This window comes from Lissotriton vulgaris, chromosome 6 (assembly GCF_964263255.1).
Source record: "Lissotriton vulgaris chromosome 6, aLisVul1.2, whole genome shotgun sequence".
NCBI classification, from domain to species: domain Eukaryota; kingdom Metazoa; phylum Chordata; class Amphibia; order Caudata; family Salamandridae; genus Lissotriton; species Lissotriton vulgaris.
The window spans coordinates 136,850,875-136,873,875 of NC_141694.1; the positions used below are offsets into that span (position 1 = coordinate 136,850,875).

Here is a 23,001-nt window from a genome sequence, read left to right on the forward strand (position 1 = left end):
GTTGTGGCATGCTTCATCATAGGCAACCTTACCCCTTTGTGGCTAGCAGTTACTGCCAAGGGGAGGAAAGGCTGTGCTCAACCTTGTATTGGAGCTCTTCATAAAACAGCCCTCGATAATCATAGGGTTCCACATATCTAAATTTACCTCGGATGTAAACCACATAATTGTATTCATGGTAGGCCAGATAAGGTTAAAAAATACCCACCAAGTTGCACTGTAAGCACAATTATTCTAGCATCCATGTTGTGCCATGTTTCGGCCCATGTTATGCCCGGTGGTCGATTGTGCGCTAAGACAGAGGAGCGTCTCCTCACTGCCTTGAAGCAGTAAAAGAAAGGTAAAAATAAAATGATAACCATGTTATTATCATTCTATTATGTCCTCCTCCTGTGTCTGCTTTGTATGATGGGGCGGGGCTGCTAGGCAGGTCGAGGAATGGTGGCACCTCCTAAGTGCGCGATGACGGTTTGGCCGGCCCTCCTGGGCCGGCAAAACATTCATGCGCACTTTCCCTGTTCTCCGTGCAGGCTGCATTACAGCCTGCATGGAGAACATGCCCAGGTCCCCAGTCCTTGGGTGAACATAGAACCACGGCGCTCAGACCAATCACAACGCTGCATTGTCAAGGGAGCCTGGCTGCCTACGGTTTCATTCCCCACACGAGGAGAGACGATGGAGAGAAGGGGCAGTAAGGTATGTTTTTTTTCTTCTTGTTTTTTAAATATCCACCCCCCCCCCTACCAATCCATACCAGCCGCTACAGGTTGTGCCTCTCAGGGCTAATGGCCTGCTTGAGATCCAAGTGTTAGCCCTATCTGATCTGTACACATTCATCCAGTCAAAATTAAAAAGGTCAAACATAAGGGCTCGAAGGTTGTTTCTCATAATATAGAATCCCAGAAAACAAACGGAGGTTATACAGATGGTGGCGTTTATTGCTCCGCAAAGATTAGTAGCAGGGATCTCAAAGCGAAACACTGCAAACATGAAAGTGTGACTAGGAGATTTCTGTACCCTGGTATAATCTATCCTACAACTCACCCTACCTATGGGTTACACATTCATCTTGGTGAGGGGGAGGTTTACCCTCTGTAGTCGCACACTTTAATAAGTGAGAAAGTCAGAAATGACTGTAAGCTGGTATTTCAAATAGTATGCCAAACTTCCCTATAGACAGCCCTAGCAGGTAGTTCTCAAATACAACGGTTGTGGTGTCAGCCTGGACTTCCTCTTATCGGTACGACCTCGTGTGCAACAAAGAAGACTTGCTAATATTATAATTTAATTGTGACAATGATGTCATGCAAGTTCAGGTGTTTTATCTCTTGGTAATCACTTGCATAACCACCACCTCATTGTGTTGCATTTATACACTGACGTGTGTGGTGAATAAAGAATCACAATCAATCGTCTCTCATTAGTTATGCATCAAGAGATTCCATACTTAACATGCATCTTGACTCATGGCCAACAATCAGCTGTTTGGTTCTGAATTCCTTCCATTATGCCTATTCAGATGACAATTGTTACAGTATGCAGTCACAATCACTGCCCGAGCAGGCCTTTTACTTCATCGCAATAGTGTGTTTCGCCAATATTAGGAGATCAGAAAACCTAGTTTTAGCCTTGCCTACCCTGGGGCGAGTGGCCAAGCTGAATACACAGTTCTCCCTGGTGGTGTAAAGACACCTTCCAGCAATTCTCTCAATAAATTTTCTTTCAACCCCCCAGAATTGTTCTACTATGGGGCAATCTTCTATGATGTGGATAAAGTCCATCTGTTCAGCATGGCAGTGGGACTGGTTAACTATGCTGTGCTGTACACCTTACTAAGTGTTTTTGGAGTTAATTAGGCCCTGTGTCAAGATGGTAATATTGGATACATTGGAGTCTTGAATTTCAGGACACCTTCTGGGGGTACTCTAATACTTTGTCCAATTCCTTTTCGTGGAGCGGTCTGCCAGGATCAAGATCCTACTTGTCCTTTAACTTGTTCAGGGGAGCTCCTCCAGTACTCAAAGGGACATTGTATAGCCAGGTAATGTTCTCCTTCCACAGCCCATGGTAAAGAGGTCCTGTATGCATTAATGGCTCAGAGTCTGAAATCCCCTGTGAGTGCATACCCACAGTCAGGGCTTTATGCCTCAAGAACTGACCCGGGGAAGTCCGACCCCCTCCTTCAAAGAGTCAAGTGCTGTTGGCGCTCCTTTTTTTAATCTGGTCCATCAATGGGTCTTAGCGCACTTGTCCCCACAACCCCCGTTCTTGGCTACTCCGAAGCCTCATATGTGTCACTATACTGCTCAGCTGGACTTTGGGTGCGTAAAGTACCCTGTCCTGCGTTATCTGCAGCGCCCACCGTGACAATGGAGTGCCACTAATTCCAGTCGCGCCAATGAGCCCAGAGATTGAACAGTAGGAAGCATCTGTCCCTGCAATAAAAATCCATTTTTTGCTTGCAGCTCTCCAATGAGTTAATGTACGTTTTGTCTTCCCAGTCACCCAGTAATCCACTGGGTCTTAGCTGCGTGTAACACAGCTCAACTTCTGGAACTCCCAGGACCCCAAGGCCAACCGGACGTTTCAGATTCTGCATCTTCCTATATTCCAAAAGTGGTAATTTAAAAGGGTGCTTCTGAGGAAAACCAGTGGCAGATTAGCAAAATGATAGAGAAGCATCACCATTTTGGTTAGGGTGGTCCTTGCTGCAATGGTGAGTGTCAGGGAATTCCAAGAGGCTCTTTGCCATCTCTGAGCCCTAAAGGAAGTCCTAAACTAGCATCTAACAGGTAAGCTTCAGAGCGGAAGAGTTGCAACCTTAGGTATCTAAAAGTGGTACTCTCCCATCTCAACTTCTCTGCCCGAGATGCCTCCAGACCCAGTGGATAGAAACAGGACTTTGTCCAGTCAACAGGTGCAGACAGTAATTAACACAGAGAAAACGAAGATATGAGACTGATACTTGGGTTTCTGGCGATCGGAGTTGGCGGTGCTAAGGATTCAAAAGACAAACGATTGATGGATGGAATGCAGAAAAAAAAAAAACATTCACCCCCTGTCAAGAGATCTGGGTTAAATCCATCATTCTTATGCACACCATGCCACCCCAGTTTAGACCTGGTCACAGGCTAATCAGTCTTGCCCCTGTGCCTCATGAGAACAGTCCAGCCCGAATTGCCAAACCAGGTCCTCCCTGGACCAGAAACAAGCATCCTAGGACCAGTTTTGTGTTTTAACCCCTCATCAGCAAGGATAGCTTGAATCCAGTGGCACAGTGAGCCCGGGACCCACATGTGGGCATACCCGGCGCACTTAGGGCGAGAAAGCAAAAGATACACAATTAATAGATGGAATGCAGAACACATCAAAACATTCACCTCCATTAAAGAGATCTGGGTTAAATCCATCATTCTAACGATTACCAGCAAAGTGGGTTACAGGAAATATGGGTTACTTCAAATAGGGATTGATATGATGTGATTTTTTTGGATAAAAAAAACTGTGGTTACATAAGTTATAGGGTAAAAGACGTGATTACATGAGACATGGTTATAGGAAATAAAGGTTACAGGTCATATGGGCAACATACAGAGGTCATAGGAGTTACAGGCAATATGAGGTCAAGGAGATACATGGTACAGCAGAAATGGGCAATACTTAGTGGGAAATATATGGGGTACAGGAGATACAGGTTATAAGGAATGTGTGATAAAGAAGAGATGGGGCACTGGCATGGGGGATTACAGACTGTGTGGGTTGTATGAGGCATGGGTTACAGGAGATCTGGGCTAGATGAGACACCAGGGACAGAAAATATGGGATACAGGAGATACAGGGCACAGGTGATGTGTGTTGTAGACCTCTGGAAGGAAGATGTCATTCAGGCTCAAAGACCACTATAGCATTGGAGTAAACCAGAGCAAACATACTAATAACTGTTTGAACACCTCCACATTTTAGGTCTTTTTGGGGATCTATGCCATTTTAAATTCTGACATTTTTGGTCTTTGTGCATCCTTTTAAGGATATCAATAAAAAAAAATGTATATGGTTTATCAATGCATCTCTAAATACACCTCTACACTTGTTGGCCCAAACATGTTCAATGTTTAAAAAGTGCTTCAATCCAAGTCTCACATTTTCCAAATGTCTATCCAATAATGTTGACATTTCAGATTTTATAAGTAGATTTGCATGGTAATGAAGGGTTTGGTGACAACTGTTTTAGGGCCAGATGCACAAAGCTTTTCAGTGGTCGTAAAAGGCCAGATGCCTTTTCTTATGTGCAAACCAGTTACTGAATCATAATGAGGTTCCGTGATCCAATACCGATTCTGTATTTGGAAGGGGCCTCTTTAGGACGTGCTTTCCAAATATCTAATTGCAGTTGTATGTATTAATGCTTTGCGACTGAATTCCAGTCGTAAAACATTATTTTACCACCTCCTGAAAAGAGGTGGTAAGCCATTCAAAACGGGAAGGGGGTCCCCAAGAATGGAGGCCTAACCGCTGCTGGGATAAATAAGAACAAAACATTGCTAGTGGACCCATTGCTCAGGGAGATAACACTTTGCCTATCCAGGCATTTCGTTTTTAGTTTTCAGCAATAAATCCCTGCGTTTGTTGCTGGAAAACTCTGCAGACCAAGTGCAGCGAGCCTGGTGCCCATTCAGCATATTCACAGCCATTACTGCAAGGGACATATCAGTGGTTTTAGAGATCTCTGCCAGGCAGGTATCTCTAAAGAGGGCAGGCAGGTGTTCGGCCAGGAAGAGGAGGCTTCTGCGGACATGGCGGGAAGGCCACCCACTAAAGCCTAGACTCTAACTAAGGCTTTAAGTTGTGGGGATCCAAAAAGTGAGACCTGAGATTTAAGCACCATATATAAGCCATCATCAAATTTCAACAACAGTCAGACCCAAACATCTAAAACAGACTTGTGGACCAGTTGAAACAGTCCATTGATTTTGAGAATTTTGAGCTCTGGGGTCCTTATCAGTGCACGGAGAGTTGAACATTGCAATGATGTTAATAACAGTTATATTTCTGGAAAGATTTTTTATTACCTCTTTTTAACACTGCTTTGGAGGCCCCTTCACTGACAATCTATTCTGGCAAGGTTCTGAAGGCCAACCTGGCTCTCTGCCCCTACTGTGTGCTTCACCTTATAGTGCCATCTGCCCTAGAATGATGGGTCTTGTTTACTTCCCCACAGACGCAACACATTTCCAATGCACTGTATTAATCCTCAAGCCAGGGTTTGTTTATTTTTTGCAATATTTCTCCGCTTGAAAATATTTTCTTCATGTAGGAAGCCCATTCCACGAACCCTCAGAGGAGATGCAATGTGCACATTCATTTTTCACCCTGTAAAAGGACTTACTCCTAAAGATGGGAAAAGACTTGCAAAACGTGAATGCCACAAATACTTGCGTATAGATGTTCATTAACTTTTTGATGGGCAGAAACTAAAGAACTTTCCTTTTCCACCGCTGATCAGAGATTTACTTCAACAGACACCTGGGTGATTGCCAGTTTTAAAGAGAAGGGGTTTGCCTCATAAGTCGCAAATCCCTTAGTATTGGGTGGAATATCCAATATTCATGATTGACCTAAAAATTGGAAGATACCCCTTTCCCACAAAAATGTATATATCACAGAGAATTAGAGGTCAAAATCGAGTTACTTATCTTGATCTTATCTTATGTAGATCTAAATAGTGATTAGAAAGAGCTATTTGTGTTAGTAATTAGACAAATGTACTGGTTCGAACATTGAACCAGATCTCATAAGAAACTAACAGCCGAGGGCACTATAAGCAAAATGGCCGCCTAAGTGTGTAGCTCCCGCTTCTTGGTGAATTATCCTACATTAATCCTCTACCACGGGGCGCTGAATCGCCTCAATTTTCAAGTGTTGGCTGCAGGACCTCATCGCCCACAATCGGCACAACTCCGGTGACTCTGCGAGTTTGGAGTCCGGAGATACGGGCTGTTGAACTTTCTCCGGTGTCTGCTCTGGAGCTGGCGTGTGCGAGTGGCCGGCCGCTGCTAGCTACGAGACCCCGAGGACTGTCACGAGGCTTTGGGCCGCAGTGCAACGCGGCCGCTAGAATCCTGTGGGGACGTTTGCGAGGGGGCCCGGATTCGAGGTAGGCGGCTGCCGCTTCCCACCCCCCCTGCAGCGACTCCCCCTTGCTGCTGCGGACACTCGCTGATGGTGTTGTGGGGAGGATTGGACGCCGCAGGTAGGCGGACGCCGCAGGGCCGATCGACCCCCCCCCTGGACTCTTGGAGCGGCCCCCGCCTGACTGGCGCTCGTGGAGTGTGCTGTGCGGGCTGGTGGGCTGAGTGATCGGGGGTCAGGACTGGCCCCCCCACGCCTGGCGATCCCAACACGTGCCGCCCCTGCTGCCGTGACGGCCCTGCGCTGCCTCCGGTGTGTGGAGCGCTCCCGATTGCCGCCGTGCTTCCAGGCGCAACAGGCTGCTCTGGTCTGCCTCCTCCATCCGTGTTGGGGCCTAGTCAACACATCCTGCACTACGTCTCTGCTGGAGGTGACCCCCCGCAACTCTCTGCCCAGGAGGACATCGCCATCCCTAGCTCTTCTGGGCTGGACCCTCCCCCCTGTTGGGGCACGACACGCCCACGCTAGCTCCCTACCGGTGTGGAGTTGAGGGACACTAGGGGCACCTTGGCCTGGGCAGCTCTGCCACCTTTGCCAGCACAGTGCTTGAGGGACACACGGACCTGCTCGCAATTCGCTGGATCCCCACCGAAACAAGGAAAACAGTCACCCATGCTCTGGTCACGAGCCGACTGGACTACGGAAACACCCTCTACGCAGGTACCACCGCCAAACTCCAGAAGAAACTACAACGAATCCAAAACGCCTCAGCCAGGCTCATATTAGACATCCCACGCAATGAACACATCTCTGGCCACCTTAAAGACCTCCACTGGCTACCCGTCAATAAGAGGAATACTTTCCGACTGCTTACCCACGCACACAAATCACTCTACGACATCGGACCAGATTGCCTCAACCCTCGACTGTCCTTCTACACCCCCTCCCGCCAACTTCGCTCTTCCAGCCAAGCATTCGCCACTGTCCCTCGCATCAACAAAACCACCATGGGAGGCAGATCCTTCTCATACCTGGCTGCCAAAACATGGAACTCACTCCCCGCTTACCTTCGCCTCACCCAGAATCACCTAGCGTTCAGAAAACAACTTAAAACGTGGATATTTGACAAATAATCCCCCTCCCCTCCCCAAGCGCCTTGAAACCCTCTGGGTATGTAGTGCGCTATATAAATTTTATGACTTGACTTGACTTTGTTGTGCCTCCCCCGAGAGGATTGTACACTTGCGTCCTGTGGAGATCGACTGAGCTATCACTGCTTACCACAGCACCCAGGGGCCGCCTACAGTCGCCGCCATGGTACGGACTGAGAATCGCCAACCCAAGCTAAGCTTCGACAGCGCAAAAAAAGGCGCGAAATCGACGCAGGTGAATCCTGGGCCCAGCGCATCGTCTCCGCAGGCCACTCAATCTCCTACTAGTGATGTTGACCTCACCAACCTCATACAGGAAATGAGACAAGGCTTCGCCACAGTCGTTGAGAAGGTGGATGGGGTCACTGCCCGACTGGATGCTCTGGTACACAAGGTCGACCGGCATGAGGAGCGTATCACGACTGCGGAGCAACGAATATCTGACAACTCTGATGTCGCCTCGACTCACACGGCGCAACTGACTAGGATGGATAACTTACTCCGGATCATAGCAGCAAAGAACGAGGACTTAGAGGCCCGCAGCCGCCGGAACAACATACGAGTCACCAATGTGCCGGAGTCCACAGATACGGGTAGGATGGAGTTGTACATTGAGAAACTGCTCAAGGGCTCGATCGGAGAGGAGGCCTTTTCACCTCAATTCATCGTGGAGAGGGCCCACCGTTCCCTGGCACCTGTGCCCAAGCCCGGCCTCCCACCACGGCCCATTATTGCTCGGCTTCTGAACTACTGGGACCGTGATGCGGCCCTTAGGGCGGCCAGAACTCAGAGATCGCTACAGTACAACGGTTTTACCTTCTCCATCTACCCGGATTTAATGCCAATGGTTCAGGATGAGCGGCGCAAGTTCCTACCGGTGAAGAAAAAGTTGCGGGAGGCCCAGATAGACTATGCACTATTATACCCTGAGAAGCTTCGAGTGACGCATCAGGGTAAGCAAAGATTTTTCACTAACCCGCAGAAAGCAGAGGACTTCCTGAAATCGATCCGGAGGGCACGCAGAGAGAACCGGGACGCTGCAGATGAGCGAGAGGATGCGGACTTGTCACCGGCGCCACACGACGACTAACTGCCTGCATGAACTGCGGGACATGCATCATCCACACTGGTTTGCTCTTTCCCTACGGATCGCAGTGCAGACATTGGGAGACTCATGAATGGTGGTCCTGCACGAACTCTACATCCCTGTGGTAATGTAAACCGAGAACCACTCTCCTGGCCCTAGTCTCCACCAAGGGCGGTACAGTATTGGAGCTATGGGCCGGGAAGTGGCTGTGCAAACTCTATGTCTTACCCCTACTGGGTGATCCCCATTGCTCTGTTGCTGTTTTGGTTGTTTGTATTACTACAGTTGGGGGGGGGGGGGGGGGAGGGGGGAGGGTGTGCTCGGCCACTGGCATGATTGGGATGCTGGGGTGGGTGGGGGAGGGGGGGGCTTCAAGAGGCTTTCATCGACTAGACTCTATGCGTGTACACTGACCTGGTGTGGGCTCTTGTACTGGAGGGACGGAGGTGGCCTTCTTGTGCCGTCCTTTCAGACGCTGATGTGTTTATTGCTGCTCTATCCATGGCTGCTTTGCCTGCCACTGCACGATTGATTTGTTCGTCCTGGAATGTCAGGGGGTTGAACAATGCTAAGAAATGCCGTAATGTTATTGCCTACCTCGATAGACACCATGTACAAGTTGCTATGTTACAGGAGACGCATCTGCCCGTTCAGGGTGGCACCAACTTTGCAAGCAGGTGGGCTGGAAGTCGTACCTTCTCCTCGTATTCGACTTATGCAAGGGGTGTGGGTGTGTCATTCTCATTGCCCGTAATGTGCCATTTCAAAGATTTGGAGAGCTGGTTGACAGGGAGGGCCGTTATGCACTGTTGTGGGGTAGGATAGGCCGCGAAACATACACCTTTGTGAATATATATGCACCTAATATCGATACACCTGTCTTTTTTACCTCTCTGTGGGGCAAAATTGCGTCTGCTGGGGCACAACACGTGGTTTGGGGTGGGGACTTCAACCTGGCGCTGGTGCCCCCGTTAGATAGGGCAGATAGCGTGAGCTCCTATAAGCCCAGGGCTAGAGAGGCATTGGGGGGGTTGTAGAGGAGGGCGGTCTGATAGATGCCTGGAGACACTTGCACCCTCACGGCAGGGAGGGTACACATTTCACATCCCACACTGGCACATGGACACGATTAGACTACTTCTTTATCGACAGGGATGTAGCTGTGGAACTGGTAGGGGTGAACCATCTACCAAGAACTTATTCTGATCACAGCCCTGTGTTACTACGCTTTCGCATACCTGGGTGGGACGATCCGCGACCGCGGTGGAGACTCCGCCCTGACATCCTTCTCGATAACCTGTTTCGCACTGAGCTGGGGGAGGAGATAGCGAATTTCTTTCCTAGAAATAAGGGGTCAGTTGACTCGGTCGAACACATATGGGAGGCGTTCAAAGTCACCATTAGGGGATGCTGCATCTCTAAGGGCCACGGGGTACTACGTGACATCTTACACTCGATCAGTACATTGGAAAAAGAACTGCGGGCCCTGGAGCTCCGCATGGTGTCTGAGACTAACCCTGAACTACACGCTACCTTTAGGGAGACTCTGTCAAGGTACGAAGAGGAGGCTGCCAGGGAAGTAAAATTCCGTGGTAAACATTGGACAGCCCGTAGGTACTGCGAAGGCGATAGGCCTGGGAAGGTGCTAGCTACACTCACGCGACCTTCACGAGTGCACACTACCATACTGGAACTCAATGATGCCACCGGTTCCACAATCAGGGACTCGGATGCGATATTGCAAACATTCACGGCGCACTACCACTCGCTTTATACATCCACAGCGGAGGCAGACACACCCTATGCCGAATACCTCAACGACGTGGCGCTATGCTGGCTCAGCGATGGGGACAGGGCATTCCTTGCGGCACCCTTTGAACTCGACGAGGTCCGTGAGGCCATCATGTCTCTCAAGAATGGCAAAGCTCCGGGACTCGATGGCATACCTGCCGAGTTTTACAAGGCCTATATCGACATAATGGCCCCTGTGCTCCGTGAGGTGTTTACGGAATCCCTCTCTGATGGGATCCTTCCCTGTTCTATGCGCGAAGTGATGATCACCTCCCTCTTGAAACCAGATAAGGATCCCGCATCGTGCGATTCTTACCGTCCACTCTCCCTCCTAAATTGCGATGTAAAAATACTTGCTAAAATACTGGCCACCCGGCTATCGCTACTGATGACCAGACTTGTGCTGCCTGATCAGTCTGGCTTCGTAGCGGGCAGGTCCACTTCCCACAACCTTCGCACCCTCTTCTCTCTACTCCGTACAGTTCACCCTGACACGCCTGTAGCAGCTGTATTCCTTGATGCCACCAAGGCTTTCGACTCGGTCGAGTGGCCTTACCTCTTCTCAGTCCTTCCCAGCATGGGGTTCCCTAAATTGTTTATTTCCTGGGTGCGCCTCCTCTATACTAATCCCACGGCGAAAGTACTAATCAACGGTCGCCTATCGCACTCTATTGCGCTCACTAGAGGCACCCGGCAGGGATGCCCACTCTCTCCCCTGCTGTTTGCCATAGCGGTCGAGCCTCTTGCCTGTCGCTTGCGACAACTGCATCGGGGCGGGGCAGAGCAATGCTTGCAGCGTCAAATCGATGTGTCCCTCTATGCGGATGACATCACTCTGTACGTTAGGCACCCTGAGACACATCTCAATCCACTGCTTCGTGAATTTGTTCTGTTTGGCGGGGTGTCAGGAGTCTACATCAACTGGTCCAAGTCACAATTCTACCCCTTAACGGACGCGGTGACTGACTTTCCTCTCGACTACCCTCTGGAGTGGTGTCGATCAGATCTTCGCTATCTGGGGATACGCATATCACGTGACAAGGACGAGACGCTGCGGTCCAATTACGGAGTGGCAATAACCAAACTGACAGCCTCCGTCGACAGATGGATCACACTGCCACTGTCCATGGCCGGAAGGGCCTCGCTCATAAAAATGGTGATACTACCTCGTTTCCTATACCTTTTCCTCAACATCCCTTATTTCCCTGGCGCTTTTTTCTTCAAGACTCTATGGGTGGAGTTGCGCAGGCTCTTCTGGGGAGGTAAGAGCCCCCGGCTTAAGTGGTCCACGTTGACCCTTCCCTATGACAGGGGGGGATTTGATATCCCTGATTTTACAGCGTACTACCTGTGTGCACAGGCACATTTCGCCTACCACTGGATGGCTCCCACTCCCTTTATGCCGCACATAGCGGTTGAAGACTGGATAGTACACCCACTTCCGCTCAATGGGCTGATGCACTGCCCTGAATCGTCCATCTCCACGCCGAACACTTCGGTTTCCTGCACGCTGGATGCCTGGCGCCGCATAACCAAGAGTTTGTCCTGCCCACTACTGTACTCGCCCAGGTTGCCGCTCACCTATCACCCTAATCTCACTCTTCTGGGTGAACCGGGTTTCCGTAGCCTTTGCACTAGACTCCATGTCGGTTGCTGGGGTGATTTGTTCTCCAACTGTCACTTCAAATCGGCGGACCTGTTCTTTGGGACGCATGAACGTACTCCCCTTGAGCTCTTTTACTACATACGGTTGCGCGCAGGGATGAGAGACATTTTGCCCGAGGTCCCCAACGAACCCGAGGTTCTGCCTCCGCTACACTTTTTATTAGGATCACAGGACGGAGCACATTTGGTCTCTGGTCTCTACCGCCAACTTCGGGGGGCTGCTCCACTGCCGGACTCCAGAGCTCGGCTGCACTGGTCTACTGAACTTGCCGTTGACGTAACAGACGAACAATGGCACCATTGTTGTGCGCTCACATCCCGCATCTCTGCCAGTAGCAGATTGAAAATCATCCACTACAAATTCCTTCAGTGGGTGTACTACACGCCGGTGCGGAAGCAAAGGTTCGGGCTGACGGATGATGACCGCTGTGAGCGCTGCCATGCTGATCATGCCGATTTTCTTCATCTGGCATGGGAATGCCCCCAGGTGGCATGCTATTGGCGGCAGGTGACGGAGGCTCTCGGGGAGATGGTGGGTGAGACGGTTCCTGCGGATCCGTTGATAGCCCTCCTCGGGTACACGATGCGGCTGCCTAAAGACTGCAGAAAATTTATCGACACTGCCCTACTCTTGGCCAAACGACGTGTCGCGTGTCGATGGAGCAGAGGCAGAGCGCCAAAATTTAAAGACTGGCTGGCAGACTTGACTTATTGCCAAGAACAACATACCACATTCGCGGAACTATTACCTCTTGCGTGTCGTCCCAGCGACATCTGGGACCCACTGGTGCGCTATTTGCTCACACACCCAGACAACAGCACTCAGTCGGAAGGCCAACTCGTCACAACTTAGCGCCCCGACCGGTGCACTAGACCTAACCATAAGTACTACTTAGATGCATAACCTCCACCTTACACACCCCCCAGGCCTCCACGCAGTAACTGACATTTTAGAATCTCCCGTTTCGGATGGCCTGACGCTTCTAACTACTTTTATACATGTATACCCTGTGCCATTCCCACTGCATGCTCCCACACCCACTGACGGATGACGTTCCAGGGCATTGTACATTCTATTACGACCGGTCTTTGCTGGCTTCTTCTTTGTGCTGGGGCAGATGTGCTGGATGCGAGACATTGGACACGCCACTGCTTGCCTGGGTTGCCACGTCAGGTCACTATCGCTTATCCTGCTGCACAGCTGTGAATTGCCTCTTAGTTGCTGCTTAGTTGGGATGTTTTGTTTACTGTTATGAACTTCAACACAAAATGAAGAGAACTATTCTCGAAAAACTCTGTTCTACTGCTGCTCATCCTTGCATGCCCTACAACGCATTTTGTGATACTTATATTTATGCAGTGCCGCCGTGCCCCTGGGATGACGGTCATATGGCTGTGTATTGATCATACTACTCTGCTGCCGGCCTCCGGGTTGTGGGCACAAAAAGCTGTGTATGGGGCTTTCTCAAGGCAGCAGGGAAGGCAAACGTGTCATAGTTTTATTTGGTATTATTTTGTGCCATGTTCTTTTTAACAAAATCTTGTGGCAGACGTGGATATTCAATACGGTCTCTGGAAACTAAAATCCAATGTGGTCCTGGTTGGCAGAGTCAAAACTCTGCTGACCAAGACCACACTGGACTCTAGTCCACAGTTCATCCATGGAAGGGAAAAGTATCACTAGACATTGGGGGGCAATGCCCTCCACCATTGTTTGCGTTCCATGTCTTGAGGCATAGTTTTGCTACCCAAGGGCTTTGATACCTGAGCAGGAATCCAAACTACTGGCCATTTTATTGAAGGTCTTGCCCTTCCCTGGGTTGGGAATGGGGGCTATGTTGCCTCTTCCAACCCCAACTGGCCCTTTTTCTCCTTCACTGGGGGATAACTGGGCCTCAGCACTCCAAATCGGCTCTACCACGGAAAGGAAATGGTCCACTAGATGTCAGAGAAAAACTGATTTCCGGTTGTGCTGCTTCCGAATGAATTCCTGCTTGGGGCTCGCAGAAAGGCCATGCACCTCTCCCATCTAAAGGCCCCTCTCAATCGCAATTCTTTCCATGCACCCCAAGCACATCGGGCTGCCTCCTGGGCATGGAAGATGGTGGGAGAAGATCTGCTGGTCCTTCCAAATGGATTTCTGCTGATAAACTGTGGCAGTGCCTGTCACAGGTATTCTGTTAAGATGTTCACCTTTAAAGGGCTTAAATCTTGTTGTACCATAAAAATCAGATGCCACTTGCAAACCCAAAAATTCACAAAAGTGCGGGCTCCAAAAATTTTGGGGCATGTAATTTGCAGCAGATTACGTTTTTCACATCCAGGAAGAAGAATAATCTCACAATATTTGCACATGAATGTACTCATTACTGGGTGTGCCAAATGGCATTTTGCTCCTGTAATTTTCTTCAGGTATTTCCTACTGCAAACTGTAAGTGCAAACTCCTTTGCTCTATGAAATTTGTGCTTGTATTGTAATCTCCTTGTGAGCACCAATGAGAAGGTGCATCTATAAAGTGTTTTACGCCCCAATCATTATCAGGACCCAAGTAAACATTTATTTGTACCCCTCTAGCTTGGACAACGAGAACAGTATGTCCTCAGTACTTGATCTGTAAAATTAAAGATGTGGAGATTATGTCTGAGCATGCAGTGCATGGATTCCCTTTGTGATCTCTCTTTACCAATTACAATAAACTACGGGAATGCTGCAAATTTCCCTGAACAGTCATGCTTTTAGGAGTCTATATGTGCCACCCCTGAAAAGATATGTACTTTGGAATCACAATCCAAAAGCAAGAATGAATCCTTTTTTATGGGTACAGAGAGGTTCCCCTTTCCGATGCTTCCTCTCTCCCACCTGCTTACTGTCTGACGCGCTACTTACCATCTTTGCCTCTTTTGTTTGCCTTGAATAGTGGCAGGCTCTCCATGGTGCATAGTCACTCTAAGGAAAGATTCTAGGGTAGAAGGATATGTAGCAATGGCCTCCTTTTTTAGTGGTCAACCTATCAAACTATTTCCTGCTTGGGCATGACAGTAAGATGGCCAGTACCCACTTCCCTATACACAATTTAGACTTGAAGCTGGTCATGACCAGAGAGGTTGACTACTTCAGTTCTGGGTTTTGCATTGCCATTCTGTCACTTTTGATTGATAATTTGTGAGGGAAACAAAGTACAAGAATGGACCGCGTGAACCATGAATATTGGAACAATAGACATTTGACATGAGGCATCTTGAGAGCTTTGACTGATCTATACTGTTGTAGTCTAATTGGGTTTTTTCTATTGTTGCATATGTAGTTACATTTCAGTTAGTTCTGTTCTAAAAGCAACAGAAACATAATTGTTCCCACTCCAGCAGTCACTTGTGAATGACTTCCTATGCTACACCTTTTCCTGAATGCGCCAGGACAACTGTACAATATTGTAATCCTGTCTTTCTTTGTTGTCAGCCTACAGAGCAGGACTGAAATGTTAATTACGTTCTTGATGCTGGAATTGCCTTTTTTACGCATATTGTAAGCTGCAGTATTATTTATATTGCAGAAATAATCAGTATAGTTTTACTGGTTTCTACTTACATGTTGGCAACAATCATCTAACCCATCTGACATAAGCATAAACAGTGTGAGCTGCAATGCAATATCAAATCTGCACATTGCCACCAACATCCAGGCTATGACAGACTGTGGTGGACCATTTCTTAGCAAAGTTTGAAGGGAAGAATCATTTTGTACAAAGGGTGGCGCCTCTTCAGGCAGTACATACCTAGAAAGACCACGCGGTTTGGCATCAAGATGTATATCTTCTGCGAGAGTTCCACTGGTCACACACACAGATTAAAGGATACTGGAAGCGACTCCAGCATATATGTAGCTGGTTGCATTTTCAAATTAAGAACTAGAGAGAAGACTTTGTGGGATCTTCCTTACTCTCTACTTCGCAAAGCTATAACCTTCATATAGACAATTTCTATTCAGCTATTTAGCTGTTTAGCAAACTGCACACAATTGGACGTTGGTGTGTGGGACAATTTGAAGCAACAGCAAAGGATACTTTTAGGAGATATTTTTTTTTTTAAAGCTTCTAAAAGGACATTGCACTGTGTTATGTTGCAATGAACTGCTCAATATGAAACTGTGTGACAAACAGGAAGTGCACTCATGGTGAGAGAACTTATCCTGTTATCTCCTGGGGGCAGCTGGACGAAGTGCATGAGCCCAACTGTATACTTGATTATAACAAGTACATGAGTGGAATAAATAGAGCTAACGAGGTGTTTCAACCGTATTGTTCGGCACTTAAAACCTGCGTTTAATACAAGAAGTTGGCTGTTTACCTGTTTCGTTGGGCAAAATACAATGCAAGAGCTGTTGATTGTCAAATACAACTGGACGTTGTATTTTTTACTCAACTTATGAACTGGCCACTATCAATCTAATTGCTGTAGAAGCAGTAGCTTCAACTTCATCTATTGAGGACATGTGCAAAACTGAGGGTTCAAAACATAGATGAATGCATTTCAGCGACAGAGACATATCAAAAGTGCAAAAACTGCACTCCGCAGGGAAGGAGACAGGAGAGTCGGCACTACTTTCCCCGTGCCCTTCTAAGCCAGACCTGTGCATTCTGTTTTGCTTCACTCCCTACAACACAAAGTTGAAGTTAAGAAAAATGTACTCAAGTTGCACAGGTGGTGCTAGTAGTATTTGATTTTAAATGGTTCTTCACGGATACATATCTTTCATGGATTCTTTTTTGACTTGCCTATGCTACTTTTGAAATAGTTCCCACTGAATCAGAAAGTTATAGAAAATAATTTCACCAAAAGAATTAGCATAATTTAGAACTATTTTTCTTTACAGATTTCAGGAAGCGAGTTTGTAATGACTCAATGGGCATACAGTGCTGACACAAGTGGCCGCCTTGCTAGTGTTGTGCTTAGTTAGGCTACAACCTTCTGTCAATGCTTTTTAGGTAATTGAAAAAAGTCTGCCTCAATTTCAAATGTATTAATGCTCATATTTCTGAAGAGTGGGAACCAGAGATGTCCTTTCACGACAACCACTAACATTTTATAACGCTGTAGAAGGAGTTGAGTGTTGGTTGGTCAGGAGCCCAATTCCACCACAAGGAGGAAACACAAGCAGAGTAATTGCTCTAAAAGCAAAAAGAAAACAAATCCTCATGACCCTGTCCAGGCTGCCACGGGGAGGCGTTAGTGAGGATTCACCGGCCTACTCACAGAATGTTGCACCGATCTTCAGAAAAAAAAAAGGGATGAATCAATAGTTCAGGGAAAGGGTGACTCAGACCAAGTCAATACTTCTGTTGAATCACTATATTCTCATTCCGCAGAGAAACACAGACCTAGTTCTGGACTTAGGGCCTGATTTAGAGTTTGAAGGACATGTACGCCTTTACAAACCTGATGGATATCCTTTCTGTTTTATTACAAATGTATTATATCCTAATGCACTTGTAATAAGGCGGCCGGGATATCAGTAACGTTTGTGACAGAGTATCCGTCTGCCAAACCCTAAACTAGACCTTAACCTTGAGCAAGGGCCTTCAAAGTTTAGCTTAAACTATACAAGAAATTGATAGATGGAATGGTTGAAATGATCTCAGCCACAGGTAATCATTTGGGGCCGCTCCCACACCAATAGTTATTTTGCACACCGCCACAACAGTTTCGACCCAGCCATTTGGAACTCAGTCTTGACCCTGCTCCAATTGGATCAGCCAGCCTGAATTGCCAGGCCCTCCTTGAACTGGAACACAAGCAACCCAGGACCGTTTCACCCTAGTTAGAAATCAGCCGCCAGGTATAGCTTGGTTCCAGAGACACAGCGTTCATGGGACTCACACTGGGCATACCCATCCCACTTTGGGCGTGTTGTTGCAATTCAAATTTCAGCCATCATGAAATCCAGGTGACCTGACAATTATGTCGCCCGTGGTGAAGGCTCCTCCTAGATACAAATAACTTAAACAGGAGAGAAACGATAGGAAAGGTGGTGGCACTATACTAATTTTCCCTGAAGATCAATTCTTATGATAGCCCACACAGCTCAAAGGTGTCACTCTGCTTAGTTGTTTGCTACAATTAAGTAACTTGATTACTATAGGTTTTTATTCTTCTATATCTACATTAGAAAAAATGTTGGAGACTTATTTTAAATGGTTAGAGGATTTTCTGTTGAACTGTCCTTTCCAATTTGATGGTCTAATAATTGTGGGAGAATTTCATTTATGGGCTGGTGATTTGCTGTTACGCCAACGCAAGATGCTGACCCAGATTACAGAATCCTTCGACCTGAAGCAGGGCATAATCAGGCCAACTTACTTCGCTGGCCATGCAATTGATTAAACCTAGTGCCTTTCAGATAGCCCTATTGAAAGGGAAAATAACAAACAAAACCTGTGACCGCTGAAGACCCCACTAACCTCTATACTGAGTTCATGCAGTCACAGTTTTCATCTTTTCCTGTCAACTCTGATAGGCCCACTGACAAACATGGGTTTCTATTTTCATTGCGAGAAGTGTGGGAATGCAGGTTGTCAAGGGATTTGCTGCTGGCTCCAATTTCAGAGTTTTATGTCATATAAATATAAGAAAACACACACACACTTTGGCAGTTGAAGGGCAATCTGGGTAAGAAAACGTGGTGTTAGCCACACAACCCTGGACTCCCCAGAGTAACACAGGATAAGAGGATTTGCTGGGTGAAGACCGGCCCAGGATCCAAATACTGCAGCCATCACCCCATAGAGAAAATTGTTTTAAAGACCTGTTCTCTGTCCACAGACCCTGTGTTCAAGCCTGGAGAAGATGGGGGTCAGAAGAACATCCACTGGAGGGAATACGAGGAGAACTGTCCTGAGAGAAATTTTCACCTCTGCCCGAAAGTCTTGTTCCAAGAGAGCCTCGTTATTTGGCTCCTGTGAACAGAAGAACCATTGGTCTGCTGTGGAAGACTAAAGCTCACAGTGGAACCAGACCCGTGAACGTGGTCATGCCTAAAAGCTCAAAGCTCCTGGGACAGAAGATGCTTGCTGCTCAATGGAGAGGCTCCCAATTTAAAGGCGATCCACTGGCAGGACTTTGAGACATTTGGTCTAGATTGTAGCGAACCACAAACATCTATCTTGAAGTGCAATGGGTTTGTCAGTTCAGTTCAGTTCAATGATTCTTTCTTCGGCAATAAAATGTCATAAAAGATACACGAAAGCCACATAAAACCCATGAGGAATGAAGCAAGTATACAATAAAAACACAGAGTTATAAAATAAAGAAGGTAAAAAGCAAACTAACCTAAAAAGGAAATCTTAAAAATTGATTTGATAGTCGCCTTACATACATGTCATCACATCTCTAATTTCAACACATTGTTGAATATACCTGCAGACAGAAATAGAGACCAAAATTGTAGCAAGTTTTTTTAAAAATTAGAAAGCAGATCTATAAAATATCAATTTGGCAGCACGCAACAATGCGAGTCGGAACAGTCTAGTAGGCTCCTTATAGAAACTGCTAAATAAAATAAGGTTCATGGTGCTTTGTGCAGAACGGTTATCACAGGGGCAAGGAGGTAACAGCTTGTGCCACAGCCCCTTCTCTGGGAAGGTCAACAGAACATGCCCTATGCTGAAGCTAAACGTAGTAAGAAGGAATCGGTGATAGACATTTGATACAGTATCAAGATATGGCTCAATTGTACAGGCGGGCCAGATTGTTGTGCAAGTACACACCATAGATTTAGTTATGTTTTTCAGAAGGTCTTCGGAACAAAGGAGAGCACACCTGTCCATAAACTGCGGTTTTTGCAATTGTCACCCCGAGTGGGATGGGTATGCTCAGACGTGAGTCCCATGCTCTCCACACCACTGGATTCAAGCAAGCTGGGCTGAAGACGACTGGAATGCCAGAAACCGGTCCTCGGAAGCTTGTTTCCGGTCCAGGGAAGGCATGGCTTGGCAGTTCGGGCTGGACTGTTCCCATGAGGCACAGGGTCAGACTGATTTGCATATGGCCATGTCCTGAACTGGGGTGGTGTGGAGTGCAAAAAAAACGATGGATTTAGGCCCAGATCTCTGTACTGGGGTGAATGTATGACATTGTTCTGCATTCTGTCAATCAACTGTGGTTTTTGCAATTGTCACCCCGAGTGGGATGGGTATGCTCAGACGTGAGTCCCATGCTCTCCACACCACTGGATTCAAGCAAGCCGGGCTGAAGACGGCTGGAATGCCAGAAACCGGTCCTCGGAAGCTTGTTTCCGGTCCAGGGAAGGCATGGCTTGGCAGTTCGGGCTGGACTGTTCCCATGAGGCACAGGGTCAGGCTGATTTGCATATGGCCATGTCTGAACTAGGGTGGTGTGGAGTGCAAAAAAACGATGGATTTAGGCCCAGATCTCTGTACTGGGGTGAATGTATGACATTGTTCTGCATTCTGTCCATCAACTGTGGTTTTTGCATGCTGGAGATACAGCGGTCTCCTACAATGCAACTGGCACTGCTACTGTATCAGGTTGTCGATTTGCATCTATGACCCTTGCGCTTGCTATAAGGAGGGTCGTAATGGATTGGATGCCGATGAAAGTACTCACCACAAATCAATGGCTTAAGGATATGATCTATTGCAACAATCAAATCTAAAGTATATGCTTTCGATCAATATCCTCAAGCCAGACCAAGCGACTTTTGGCGTGCACATAGATCATACTCCGCACTCTTGTCGGATGGCGCGGACCCTTGAATCGCCTGATTAAAGTGCTATTCTGATACGGTTATGCATTTGTGCTTGCCTGCTCATTATATTTATAACTTTGATATGTACAACAGTACACTAGTGAGGGAGTGGAATGATAAACTGGCTTTAAATTATTTAAAACATGCCCACCATCACTCATGGCACTGGCATCACAGATTTAATTTAAATCTCACGCAATGACTGGGATCCCATTTTAACCCCTCACCCCAAATCCCTTTGCCTTGTACCAAGAAACCTATGTTTAACAAGCATGTCAGAAGTTGCTAAAACAAATATACCCTATATAAATACACATGTCTGGTGCGGTTTTCAGCAGAAAGAATATACAAAAAGAAAATTATATATTTGTGCTATCTCTTGACTTCCATATGCTATTTCTTTATCTGAATGTACAAAAAGGTCAGATTTTCCCCAACACTGCCTCCTATTACATTTTCTTTAAGTCTACCACTTTGAAAAGCTGAGAAAAAGCAGAAGAGCGTAACATTAAGTCCTCAGAATTTCTCGTGTTAATCACCTAGCAGAAAACTTGAGCTCCAAGGACCACAAAACTATCATTGTATGGTTAAAATGGCCAACACGGTGTGTGAAGGTGTGCTGCATAAGAAATCAGCTAATGGAAGTTGAACGCACACAAGTACAAATGTACACCCATTTTTACTATTTTTATTTATTTATAAAGTTTTATATAGCGGGAACAAGATCCCAAAAGATATTAGAGCACTTTACAAAAGGATGGAAGGAAGGTAATAAGTGCAATAACGGCATCAGATAAGAATAACACACAAAATAGTTATAGGACAAAGGCGTCAAAGGAGAATAATACAATAACTGGTACATAGCAGGCTTGGAGGGGAGCAAAGTATGATTTTCAGTTGGGTTTTTTTAATTCTTCACACAGAAATAGGAGACCTGAGGAACTTTTTATAGACCATCTGGGGCCGATTTCCCACTATGCAACTGTAAAACACAATAACAGGGTCTAATACAGCAATAAAATATTGGGGTATTCCTTTCTACAGACAAATCCTCTCATCCACCTGTGGGTGGCATGCTTCCTCATAAGGTATCTCCTCGCACTACGAACCTAGTCGTGTTGCGGGCTACAACCCCTCTCGGAGAGAAAACAAGTATTGAAATTGTTTTGGCATACATAGAGCTAGTTTTAATCACTTTTCACTTATTAACTTAGCCCCTGCTCATCTACAGGTTTAGTCTACCTCATCTTCTCCATTAAAACATCACTGAGTTCCACCCTCTCAGAGAGGGGTAGTAGCCCGCACCATGACTAGGTTCGTAGTGCGAGGAGATCCCCTATGATGAAGCATGCCACCCACAGGTGGATGAGGGGATTCGTCCTTAGAAAGAGATACCCCAATACTTTATTGCTGTATTAGACCCAGTGGCCTGTTACTCTGTTTTCTTTTTTAAATGCTTGTCTTCTCGGACGTTGTTGGAATATTAAGCAATATTTACTTCTTTTACTCCTGGTGACCGGGAAATTGTTTATACGATGCACATGATGTAACAAAACGATGAATGATAAATATAGGTTAAAATAAAAAAGAATTTTAAAAAAATCACATTTGATACATGACATAAATGATACTTATTGAATAAGTAACTGTTGTTGCTTATACAGGTACTATTAGAGATTCTCTAATATACATTTTGTTTTAATCGCTTAATACTCATTAGCGTGTCTTTTCAGGGCAGGCAGTACCAAGATATGCTCGGTGGAACTACATAGTCCTAGAGTGTATACCGAACATTACACCAAAAGTGCACAAACTTCACATTCAGTAAGGAATCTCTTGCATATTTCTATAAAATCTCTAAATCCTTCCAATAAAGTGACACAATGCTTGATTCTCACCCTTTCGCACCCGCGGAAGACACAGCAGCAAAACTGTCCACATGGCTTGGGGTTTAGCATCACAATTGTGCCATTTTTAGCTTGCAGGTCAGTAAAATACTTCAGGGTTTTCTCTGCATTCTTTCTAGAAATAAAATAAAATAACCTGGTTTATTTTTTATATTAAAGGTAATAATAATTCATTGTTAGCACCTTAAAATAATACTGTGTGCCAAGGCCATGTGCAATTAATATATACATTGGTTAGCTGGGCACTAAATTTAGGGAGAATAGATTTGGTCTGAATGATAAGGGAAGGAGATTCCAGAGCAGAGTCTGAGGTACCAAATGATGAGCATCAACAAACAACAGTGATGTGTGTATTTTTAGGTCTGGCTCCGCAGCAGAACTGTATGGCAGACCTACTGTTACTAATTCTTTAAAGTGTACATAGGGTTGCGCACCGGCTCCACCCAGAGGAGTATTTCTCTCACATCATTCTTTTGGCTGTACGGTTTAGCATTCAGTCTTCTTGCAAGT

General features: G+C 46.5%; 1 protein-coding gene across 1 annotated transcript in view; it reads right to left on the reverse strand.

Annotated features, from left to right (window-relative positions):
* LOC147706908 (mechanosensitive cation channel TMEM63A-like) overlaps positions 1-23,001 on the reverse strand; it is a 926,114-nt gene that overhangs the window by 70,001 nt on the left and 833,112 nt on the right. Inside the window, exon 11 of the mRNA XM_086926171.1 lies at positions 22,483-22,606. Coding sequence (XP_086782297.1) covers positions 22,483-22,606 — 124 coding nt within the window. The remainder of the gene's footprint in view (positions 1-22,482; positions 22,607-23,001) is intronic.